Source organism: Piliocolobus tephrosceles, chromosome 7, assembly GCF_002776525.5.
Source record: "Piliocolobus tephrosceles isolate RC106 chromosome 7, ASM277652v3, whole genome shotgun sequence".
Taxonomy (NCBI): domain Eukaryota; kingdom Metazoa; phylum Chordata; class Mammalia; order Primates; family Cercopithecidae; genus Piliocolobus; species Piliocolobus tephrosceles.
In genome coordinates this window covers 144,863,911-144,875,631 of record NC_045440.1, presented here as the reverse complement: position 1 = coordinate 144,875,631, position 11,721 = coordinate 144,863,911, and the positions used below count along the sequence as shown (strand labels likewise).

The 11,721-nt window shown below is 58.8% G+C and overlaps 1 protein-coding gene across 1 annotated transcript in view; it reads left to right on the top strand.

Moving 5' to 3' along the window:
• LOC111553373 (maestro heat-like repeat family member 5) overlaps positions 1-10,679 on the top strand; it is a 71,165-nt gene extending 60,486 nt beyond the window's left edge. Inside the window, exons 22-30 of the mRNA XM_026454567.1 lie at positions 3,196-3,339; positions 3,714-3,828; positions 4,612-4,755; positions 7,652-7,828; positions 8,446-8,601; positions 9,247-9,369; positions 9,569-9,671; positions 9,849-9,923; positions 10,453-10,679. Of these exons, the coding sequence (XP_026310352.1) occupies positions 3,196-3,339; positions 3,714-3,828; positions 4,612-4,755; positions 7,652-7,828; positions 8,446-8,601; positions 9,247-9,369; positions 9,569-9,671; positions 9,849-9,923; positions 10,453-10,553 (1,138 nt within the window). The 3' untranslated portion in view covers positions 10,554-10,679. The remainder of the gene's footprint in view (positions 1-3,195; positions 3,340-3,713; positions 3,829-4,611; positions 4,756-7,651; positions 7,829-8,445; positions 8,602-9,246; positions 9,370-9,568; positions 9,672-9,848; positions 9,924-10,452) is intronic.
• The last annotated feature ends 1,042 nt before the right edge of the window (positions 10,680-11,721 follow it).

Genomic DNA, 11,721 nt, shown 5'->3' with positions numbered 1-11,721 from the left:
CACTCCTGAACCAATCACCTTGGCCACAGGGGCCTGTGCGGCTCTGATTGGCCAGGCCTGGCTCCCACGCCCTCCAGAGAGCGGGATGGGCCCACGTCTCTTCAACCACCGTGAAGGGGCCCAGGCGCCAGTTGCCAAACCAGCAGCCACGCCATCCAGCGCCACCATGGAGCCAGGGAGGAAGGGAGGCATGAGAGCATAGTGTCATCCAGGTGTATCCCGGTGGCCCAGGGTCTGAGGTCCCTGCCCAGCTGCCGTGGCACTGTCAAGGTGGGGACAGGGGCCCAGAAGGACATCTGGACGGGCAGTGCTGAGTAGCCACTGTCTCTGCATGCCCAACACGGCGGGGGTGGCACAGGACACCGTGGGGCAACAGGCGAGTCTTGAGGCCTGATTGGGCTAGCCCTGGGCCTCTGAAGTTCTCATGTCCTGCTTAGATGGGCAGGCCTCTGAGACCAGCAAGCATCGAGTGGGGTCGAGCAGGGCATCCTTCCCCAGGCAGGACTGCAACAGGTGCTGCCAGGCCTGCCAGAGGGGCCTCCCTCCCCTGCTCCTCCACTAACAAAGCCTTTTCCTTAGAGACGTTTCCTGCGTCAGTCAGTTCTCAGCTGGGTCCTCCTCCAGCCAGTCTCCACCCTGCCCCACAAAGGAATTCTCATTGTTCTCACATGTCATCCATGTGGGCCAACTCTGTTTAATTCGAATGGGCTACATCGTTTCTCTTCATTTCAAAGACACTCATCATTCCCAGCCTCATCTCATCCTCCTCTTTCCCTCTGTCCCCCGGGGGATTTGGGGCCAAAGGCTTGTGATCAAAAGAAGAAGAGGAACTTCACACCCATTAGGTTGGTTACTGTCCAAAAAAAATCAGAAAACGAGTGTCGGCGAGGATGGAAATCAGAAGCCTTGTGCACTGTTGGTGGGAATGTAAAATGGTGCAGCTGCTTTGGAATAGAGTATGGAAGTTCCTCAAAAAATTAAATATAGAATTTCCATATGGCCCAGGAATTAAGGAATTCCCTTAATGGGTGTACACCCAAAAGAAAGGAAAGCAGGCACCTGGGACAGATATTTGTACACCCTGCTCAAAGCAATGTTACTCACGATAACCAAAAGGTAGAAGCAACACAAGTGTTCATCAGTGGGTGAATTAGAATAAGCAGCGTGGTCCATCCATACAACGGAATACTACTTAGCCTTGAAACGGAAGGAAATTCTGATGCTACAACATGGATGAACCTTGAGCATATTCTGCTGAGTGAAACAAGCCAGTCAAATACTGTGTGAGTCCACTTACGTACTTAAGGTCCATGAGTAGCCAAATCTAAAGAGACGGAAAGTAGAATGCTGGATGCCAGGGACTCGATGGAGGGAGAATGGGGAGTTAATGTTTAATGGGGACAGAGTTTCAGTGTGGGAAGAGGAGAACGTTCTGGAAATGGATGGTGGTGATGGTTGCATAATATTATGAATGTGCTCAATGCCACTGACCTATACACTTAAAATGGTAAATTTTATGAGATGTGTATTTTACCACAATTAAAAATAAAAATAAAACCAGAAGAGCAGGAGGTAGTGGGAGAGGGAAGGGGGTCTCATGGACCCTCAGGCTGGGGAGGAGTGTGGAGAGCAGAGGGGCTTCGCCTCCTCTTTCTCAAGCGCCTTTACCCTCTCCAGGGCCAGAGTGGGGAACGGAGGGTTGGTCGAGTATGAGGCAGGCATCACTGGGATGCCAAGTGTCCAAAGAGGCTGAAGGCAGGCAGTGACACTGGGACCAGCAGGAACAGAGGATGGTTCCTCGAGTCCACGGGCAGGCAGAGACTCAAGGGGCTCTGCCTTCATCGGTCTCGGGGCTATGTATGGATTTCAGGAGACACGTGTCCCTGAGCATTGCCGGGGCTCCTGGGCTGGAGGTGAGTTCTACAGACCTGCAGGGGAGTCAGGCGTGGATTCCCAAGAACGCTGAATCAGCCCATCTTTCTGGAAGCCCTGCGGGGGCTGCAGGGACAAGGCAATCTTGAAGAACAGGCTATCACAGTGCCCAAGAAGTCACAGGACCAGAAGCTTCTGGAGTCCTCCCAGACCAAACAAAATGCCACTCCCCCTACCAAGTCCCTTCTTCTGAAAACGATTGTCGCACTGTGGCTGAGACCCGTGACCTGGAAAATGCTGCCTCTTTTTATGACACAGCTCGGGGCGAGAGGGCAAGCCAGCTGGCATTTGGATTGGCACTGTCAGAACTTTCACGGATGGCATTTCATCATTTGACACTCGGATTTGCAAATCTGCTCAGAAACGTGCCTGGTCCAAGCTGACAGCCTCGTCCGGGCATGCTCACACATCCAGGGTGATGCACTCACACTGACCAAGTGCTGGGGGCAGGGGCGGGGCTGTGTGGCTGCAACAGTGAGACAGGCCAGCAAGCCAGGGCCGTCTCATGTTTCATCGGCCAGCATTCTGAGGCTGTCTACCTGTGCCCCAGGGACTGTGTTCAGTGACAGTGACATCACTGGCAGGTTTGGAGCCAGGGCCCAGCTTGACCCCACCTCTGTGCCCTTGGCCAGGCTGTGTGACAGGACTGCTCCGTCATCCGCTGATGGACAGTGACAGTAGAGGGCCACCTCAGCTGGGCAGCTGAGGCACCGCCCATGGTACCCGGCAAGTACCAAGCACACGGTGACACCACAAGCCATGCCCGGCATCTTTTTCCGTCACTCACAAGTGAGGGCCAGTGCTGCCGCGTTTCTCCATGTCCTCTGAGGGCAGAGGAGTCTCGGGAGTGGAGAATGCACACTTCTCTGGGGTCCGCTATGCCACACGCCCTGGCTCTCCCGCGCCCTCGCCTGCTGCTACCCTCCGTACTCTTCGCCCATATTTAAACGCTGCCATCCTCGAGCTGAAGGGCAGGTGCCCCTCCCTAGAAGGGCACCCCCTGATCTCCGCTCAAGCAAGGCCCGGGGTCTGACTGGGCACACGCTGCCTCCCCATGCCTGGCCCAGCTCCGCCAATCCTAGGCCCCAGCATTTCCGGGTAAAACAGGGCAGGAGAGAGCAGCCCCAGGGGCCTCAGTGACGCCAGGCACAGGAACCAGAATGTGCCTTTCTATCTGGGTCAGCTGAGCACCCTTCCCAGGGCAGGGGGTGGCCCAGGGGGCCGCTTGTGGCCTGAGGCAAGCCCTGAGCCCCCTCTGCTCAGCTGCAGCATGTCACTGGACGCACTGAAGAGCCTGCTGTCCACCACGGGGCACTGGCATGACTTTGCCCACCTGGAGCTGCAGGGATCCTGGGAGCTCTTCACCACCATCCACACCTACCCGAAGGGCGTGGGCCTCCTTGCCAGGTACAGTGGGGCCAGGGCAGGTCCAGGCAGCCTGCTTCAGGCCACGCCCATCCAGGGGGCTATCTGGACTGCAGCGACAGGACACAGTCCCCTGCCCCCAGTCACAGGCACACACTCAGAGCCTGTTGATGCAGCATCTTCCCCCAGCCCTCACCCTGGCTCGTGACCTCCTAGGGAACAAGGGCTATGCCTGCTTCTCTGTCTCCCACATGTCCAGCCCAAGCCTGGCACACAGTGGACAGCCAGTGAGTGCAGAGGGAATGGGAACATGCCCGCCATGTCGGGGCACTCTGGGATGCCGGCCCTGATGAGATAGGTGGGAGCAGGAGGGTGGGCTCTGGGCAGTGACCACCAGCCCAGGGCCATCCCTGCAGGGCCATGGTGCAGAACCACTGCAGGCAGATCAGAGCGGTGCTGCGTCAGCTGCTGCCCAGCCTGGAGAGCCCAGAGGAGCGTGAGAGGAAGGTGGCCATCCTCATCCTCACCGAGGTAGGGGTGCAGGCCGGCAGGGAGCACCTCAGATGCCTTAGCCTCCTTCTCCAGCCTCCTTGACACCCCAGCAAAACCCATGCCAGAGCTCACCCTGACCAGGGAGGCCACCCAGACAGACCCCTCATACCCCCTGCCTTCCCACTCCCAGCCCTTGGAGGGGGGCCGCAGCTTTTGGGGACCTGTCTCCCCACTCGGCCCTGCCTGGCACAATCCCTGCGGAGGTGAAGGGGCACTGGGAGCAGACTCAGGCAGGTCCAGGCTCCAACATCAGCCCTGTCCTGCCTGTGGGACTCAGCGTGAAGCCAAAGGGGAATGCGTACAAGCAGATGCCGCTGGGTGTGGCACACTTTGCAGCTGTGAGCTCAGGCAGGGGTGGGACTGGGGCGAGGAGGGCGCTGTTTCCATAACTGACACTAGTAGGGGAACCCAAGCGAAAGCCTCATGCCAGCTCCTACCCACCAGCTGCCTGGGCCGCCCTCCATGGGAGCTCTGTCCCCAGGTGCCCCACAAGCCCAGCTCTTGATAACAAGTGAGGCCTTACCTCGCTGTGTAACCTGAGGCAAGGCCCTTTCCCTTCCGGGGCTCAGTTTCCCCAGCTGTACATTGAGGGGTTGAACCAGGTAGGTTTCAAATACTTGTTAACCAAGATACCCAGAGGGCACTGGTCAACCTGCGTCCCTGAAACTCCCACTGGACCCCGGTCCTAAAGCCCCAGCCCTCAACACAGATGCAGGCGCCTCAAAAAAGAGTGACCTGCCTGCCCTCCGGGGGCCACCCCAGTTCCTCTACAGCCCTGCCCTGCTGGAGGTGCTTCCCAAACAAGCTGCCTTGACCGTGCTGACACAAGGCCTCCAGGACCCCAGCCCCGAGGTCCGTGTGTTGAGTCTGCAGGGCCTAAGCAACACCCTCTTCCACGCAGATAAGGTAAGGGCTGTCAGACACAGCTGCTGGCGCACATCCGACCCCACAGAACAGCCAGTGCACCGGGTGTAGACAAGGGCCACAGGGTTGGAATCCCAGCTCTGTCACTTTGGGTGGTGTGGCTTAGGACAGCTGACTCCACCTCTCTGGGCCTGTTTCCTCATATGCAGAATGGGGCAGGTTGTAGGAGGGGTCAAAGTGTCTATTCCCTGGGGACAGTCTCCTCCACACCTGAAAGAGAGGGGCCTTGTTGCAGGCCTCCAGGTGGCCACCGTGAAGCCCGCCAGGTGGCATCCCAGGGCTCAACCAGAGAGGAGAACGCCCTCTGAGAATCTGATGAATGGGCCTCTCCAACCCATTGCTGACTCCTCCAATCCCAGCCAATTCTACCTCTTCACCATAATAACCCGTATCCCATCATGGACAGCTGTAGGAGGGAAGGCCTGCAATGCCACCTTTGAGGGATCTGGCCTTACCCCAGCTAAAGCCCCCACGGCACCAGGGCACCATGCAGTGGTTAAGAGTCCAGGCCCTGGACCTATCCCCGCTCCAGCACCTTCTAGCTGGCAGGCTTTGTCAGCTCTCCAGGCCTCAGTGACCACATCTGTAAAATGGGAGCAGTCATAGTGCCTGCCTCTTGTGGTAGGCAGGTCATGAGTGCCATGCGGAGACCAGTCCCTGGCACGTGGTTAGCCCTAGAGGCACTGGCTGGCAGCAGCAGCGGCAGCAAACTTCCTACCTGGCTGACTCTGCACCATGAAAACGCTGAGTTAGAGGCAGAGATTTTCTCACCTGATCAGGAAGTGTGGAGCCTTAGCCTCCCCTCATCCACCCCAGGGCTGCATTAAGACCCCAGAGGGAAAGCGACATGCCCAGCCCCTATTTCTGTTGTTGCTGGAGAAGGTTGTTATGAACATATTTTCAGGGCTTGTGGGAGAAAAGTGTGATCATGGGAAGGCAGCAGAAGGGGCCGTTTCCAAAGAGATCCCAAAGTCATTTGCCTAGCAGACTAGTTCACTCTGATTCTCCTCCAATCACAAGTCTCCACATGGTTAAGAAGACTGACCTCCATTAGGGTCACAGTTGGCAAAGCCTTTTGCATTGTGCATGATGTATCGTAGGTGCTTACTGGAAGATGGAGACTAGATAGCACTTCCTCATTGATCTGTTCATCCTTCCATCCTTCATCCATCCACCCACCCACCCATTCATCCAGCTATTCACCTACCCATCCATTCCTCTCTCCATCCATGCCTCCCTCCATCCAACCACCATCCAACTATTCACCTACCTATCCATCTACTCACCCATTCATCCCTCCACCTATGCCTCTATCCATCCACCCATCCATTCATTCCTCCATTCATCCCTCCATCCATCCATCGACCCACCCATTCATCTCTCTATCCATGCCTCCATCCATCCCTCCATTCATCCATCCCTCCATTCATCCATCCCTCCATTCATCCATCCCTCCATTCAGCCCTCCATTCATCCCCCATCCACCCACATATCCCTCCACCCACCCACTTGTTCTTTGGGTCCTTCATCTATGAGTCATTCTTGCAATATTTATTTTGTTCATTCTTTATATGTCTATTCATTCACTCAATCAGTTATTCACGTTTGCTCCCTCATTCATTCAGTGTTTGGTTATATCTGCACCAAATGTTCTCCCAGGCAGAGATGATCAGTGGGAAGTTTCCATGTGCCTCCCCTGTACCCTGCACTGAATACAGGCAATACAGAAAGGCAAAGAAGGGCCCTGCTAGATCAGGAGGACCAGGTCCAGAGAAGAGGGAGTGGTTCCCTACCTGGCATCAGGTGGGATGTGGGCAAGCAGCCACAGCAGGCCAGAGGAGACAGGCCCCGAGAGCACTGCCAGCCAGGGAGGCCTGCCGGCTTGGAGATGTGCAGGCTGAACCAGGTGTGGCTGGGGCAGGCCACCCCGCTGCACTCTCACTGAGCAGAAGTAGGCCAAGCTATGCATTTTTATTTTTTTTTTTCTCGCCATTTCCATTACAATTTCATTCTGTTGTCCTGTTCTGACCTGGCCAGAACCCTGGTCTTCAAGCACGGGCTGCACACACAGATGTTCACAAAGTGTGTCTGTTGAATGACTCACTTGCTGAAAATGAATTTAATATTTTCAAAGCAAACAGCTTTGAAAGCCAACAAAGTTGCTATAAACTTGTTTAAAAGTTGTAAAAATCACCCTGGTTTGCACACAAGTCACTGCTAAGGGGCCCAATGGCAGGAAACATCCATTGGTGGGCACACTGCTTTCTGACCATTCATCCCGATAACTCGAACTCACTGCAAACACACAATCAAGTGGAGCAGGTAGAACTGGCTAAAAATTAATTGAAAAAAAAAAAAAAAGACAAGCGAATGTGATGGCTCACGCCTGTAATCCCAACACTTTGGGAGGCCAAGGTGGGTGGACTGCTCAACCCCAGGAGTTTGAGACCAGCCTAGGCAACATAGTGAGACCCCATCTCTACCAAAAACAAAAGCGAAAACAAAAAACGAGGTGGCACACACCTGTAGTCCCAGATACTCAGGAGGCTATGTAGGATTGCTTGAGCCTGGGAGGTCAAGGCTGCAGTAAGCTATGACCACACCACTGTACTCCAGCCTGAGGGACAGAATGAGACCCTGTCTCAGAAAAGAAAAGAGGCCACCCTGTCCAGGCCACACAGCTCCTGGTGGACAAAGCCCAGGTAGGGGCACAGCTCCCCATGGCGGGCAGGGCCAGGCCGGAACCCACAGCTCTGAATAATCACCACCCCCCGGCCCGAGGTGCAGATGGGGTGAGGGGAGCAACTGGGAGGATGAGGTGGGGCATGGGGCCAGCGGGTCCTGGTGCTCTCTGCCCACCAGCCGCCACCACCCCCAGGGAAGCCTGCTCCGGGGACAGCTGCGGCCCTTCCTCGACGGCTTCTTCCAGAGCAGCGAGCAGGTCATCGTGTGCATCATGGACACCGTGTCAGACATGCTGCACCGACTGGGCGCGCAGGGTGCAGGGAGCCAGAGCCTCAGTGTTGCCATCAGTGCACGCTCCTTCTTTAATGACGTGAGCACTGGGGCAGGGCGGGGCTACCTCCTGCTCACGCCCTTCAGGACCCTCCTCCCAACCCAGCTCCCTTCCTCTGCCAAAGGGGGGACCCCAAGCTGCAGGCAGGGAGGCCCAGGCCCAGGGGAGCTGCCCGCTTGTGGCCCTCGGTTGAGGTGGGCACTGTGCTGGTGGGCTGGGGGGGTCCCTGGCGCTTGCCCCTTCACCACAGGGCTGAACTAGTTCTCACGTTCAGTCTCCAAGTGCACTGGTCTCCGGCCCCACAACAGGCTTACCCAGATGTAACTTTCTGACATGTCAGCACGGTTAGTGTGGCTGTTTTTCCTTCACTGGGAAATCAGGGGGACAGGCGCCCCTCAAATGCATTCATGAGGCCTGGGCTGCCAGGATGCAGTTGTGAGTAGAAGGGAGATGTGATTCTTACGTCTTCACGGACGCCAGAGAGCCCTGTGTGAGCGGGGAGCCCCAGCCCTTCCCCAGGAGCCGAGAGCCTGGGTGAAGGAATCCTGCAGAAGGAACTGAGTTACACCCCTACAATGAGGTATGGGGTCCCAACTTGGACAAAAGCTGGGACCCCTAGACAGGTCTGGCCGTGCCTCTGAGCCTCCTCCTTGCAGGAGCGGGACAGGATTCGGGCAGCAGCCATGGCACTGTTCGGGGACCTGGTGGCGGCCATGGCAGATAGGGAGCTGAGTGGCCTGCGGACCCAGGTGCACCAGAGCATGGTGCCCCTGCTCCTCCACCTGAAGGATCGATGCCCAGCTGTCACCACGGTCAGTGCCCACCCCAGGAAAGGCAGGTGGTAGGCCTTCACCTTGGCCAGGGCACGGGGCAGATGGACAGCAGCAGGGCTGCCTGAGAGTTAGGGGAGCTCCCACGAGGCAGCAAGTGGTGGGCAGAGGGTCTGGCCACCTGCACTGGTTTCTCTGGCCACAGTTGGCCTGCCTGCTCCCCGATGCGCACACGCATGCAAGCAAGGCTTGCCGTCAATGCGGCAGGACCCGGTCTTTTCTGCTCGCTGCTGTGCCCCCAGTGCCTGTCACGGGGCAGGCGGTCCAGCAGTTCAGAGAGCTTGTGTGAATACGGACTGCACCCTGCCTGCTGTGCCAGCACACGCCCTGTGCATAGCCCATGAAGTCACAACTTGGCCTTGCGGGTCTCCCTGCCACGGGGAAAAAGATACGCGGCAACCGTGGAAGGGGCAGAGGCAGGGGCAGGGCCGCGGGCAGGCCAGCCTGGGCTCCGGGGGGCCAGGTGCTGTTGCCAGGGTCCCAGAGGCTTGCCAAGGGGCACAAGCAGGACAGAGCCAGGGAACACCCCCACAGCAGGCGGCCTCCAGTGCCCACGGAGGCCCGTGGTCTCTAGGGGAAAGGGCTCAGACACAGGCGGTGGGCGACCCTCCACGCCTGTCCCCACAGCAGGCCAAGTTCACCTTCTACCGCTGTGCTGTGCTCCTCCGCTGGCGGCTGCGGCACACCCTCTTCTGCACGCTGGCCTGGGAGAGGGGCCTCAGCGCCCGCCACTTCCTCTGGACCTGCCTGGTGAGGGGCCTGGGATCGGTGGGGAGGAACAGGGCCAGGGAGTGGGGGGACCAGGCTTGCGGCTCCCCATTCGCTCCCGTCTCACACACAGCTGCTATGGCAGCTCCAGGGGCTGGGCAAGGCAAGCTGGGGCGGGAAGACCCTGGTATCCCCAGGGCCCCCCAACCCGCCCCAGCCAGGTGTGCTCTCCTCCGGCCAGATGACCCGCAGCCAGGAGGAATTCAGCATCCACTTGTCACAGGCCCTCAGCTACCTGCACAGCCACTCCTGCCACATCAAGACCTGGGCGGCGCTCTTCATAGGTGGGGGGGCCCCCAGGGCTGCCCCACCCAAGCACCCTGACCCTCTCTGACCCACCACCCACAAGAGAGGAAAGGGGGTGGATGAGGAGGAGCTTGGGGCTGAAGAGGGGCAGGGGTGGGCTAGAGCCCCCCAGGAGACAGGGAGCCCGAGCCGCCAGCTGCCCGTCTGTCGCACAGGCCACACCATCTGCTGCCACCCCCAGGCCGTGTTCCAGATGCTGAACGCCGGGGACATCAACCTGCTTTTCTGCAGTAAGCGGCCCTCCCTCCAGAGCTCCCGCAGCCCACACCCTCCCACCCCTGCCCACGGCACAGACAGCAAGACTGAGGCCCCAGAGGGGAACCCCGTACCCAGATCAGGACAAAGACACAGGCCTCCTGAGCAGTGCCCAGCCCCCATCCCACCTTCGTATCTTGAGGCTGAGGTTGACCCTTCCCCTCCCCAGGCCCCCATCAGGGCACCTGGGGCCTGAGGCTCACACCCACTCCACAGCTGCCTCATGGCACCAATAGAACAAGGGGCCAGGGAATGGGGGTGGTGGGTGAGTAGTGGAGGGAAGCATCCCAGGCCTGGAGTCACAGGAGATGGGGTCTGAGCTGGCCCCACCTCCCACCCCACCCCTCCCCACCCCACCCCACACGGGCTAGAGTAAAGGGGCTGCTCCCGGGCTGGGGTAAAGGTGCCGCTCCCGGGCTGGGGTAAAGGTGCCGCTCCCGGGCTGGGGTAAAGGGGCTGCTCCCGGGCTGGGGTCACCTCTGACCTGCTCCTCCTCTTCTGGAGCTTTTAAACATCTCAAAAGTGACCCCGAGCCCAGCATCCGGGAATTTGCCACCAGCCAGCTCTCCTTCCTCCAGAAGGTGTCGGCCAGACCCAAGCAGTGACCTCCAGCCACCCTCCCCAACTGCCTTTCCCCGGCTGTGCCCACCTGGTCAGCCCTGCCCCATCCGCCCCCCACAGAGCTTGGTTGCATAACGTTTTTCCATTTGAAAGAAAGATCTAGATTCAACAAAGCAGCTTGATGCGTGTCAGCTCCCTGCCCACCAGGGACCCTTCTGCTGTGACCAAGCCAAGCCCCAGGAGACACTGGCAGGACTTGGGGACAAACTCAGGGTCAGGCCCAGGGGACAGAGACAAACTGAAGTCTGTGAAGCGCCCTGCAGGTGGACGCCCATCCGCTCCTGGAGGCAGGGTCCCCTTATTGGGGCCTGAGCCCAAGCCACAGCCTGCCGGGGTCCCAGGGTCCTGGGGGCTGGGCAGGCGCTCGAATTGAGGGCAGCTTCCGCCCAGGGTGGCTGCTCAATCTTCAGTCTGTCTCCAGCTTGATGCGCCACAGTGGCTGGGGGCTGATGGTGGGACGGAGTTCCCTCAGTCGGGACCCCAATGTCTCCCTCTACCCCCATCAACATCCTCAGTCCATTCAGGGTTAGCAGCAGAACCAGCCAGGCCCACCCTGGACACACTGTGGCCTGAGGCAGGAGTCTTGGCTCTCTGAGCCTCAGCTGTTCCATCTGTAAAATGGGCAGTAAGACCTTTCTCCCAAGACCCTTGGAGGGATGAGTCCAGAGGCAGGTACCCTGGACTCCCAGAGAGCCACCAGGGAACCTACCTGCCCAACCTTCGACCTCGGCCTGGGTTTCCACCTGGCCTGGGGTCCACACAGCTCCTGGAGAGCCCCTCCCTGCAGGGCTCTGCCTGGGCTCTCATCCCATTCTGCCTCTGTCTCGGGATTCTGCCAGGCCAGCCACCATCCCACCGATGGGATGATCCAGACTGCACCCCCTTTCCCCTCCCGGCCAGTGCTGACCCCACTCCACACTCAGCTCAAGCGGTCCTTCCACATGGAGCATCTCCCCCACCTCCCAGCCTGGTACTCTGCACTGTGCCCCCCAGGCCCCACCTCTACACCCCCGTAACCCTGCCCCCCAACAAACTGCAGCACCCCAAGGCCCCACCTCCATGCCCCCATTCCCCCTGCCCCCCCATAAGGTGGAGCACCCCAAGGCCCCACCTCCATGCCCCCTATTGCCCCGTACCCCTGAGGAGGAGCAC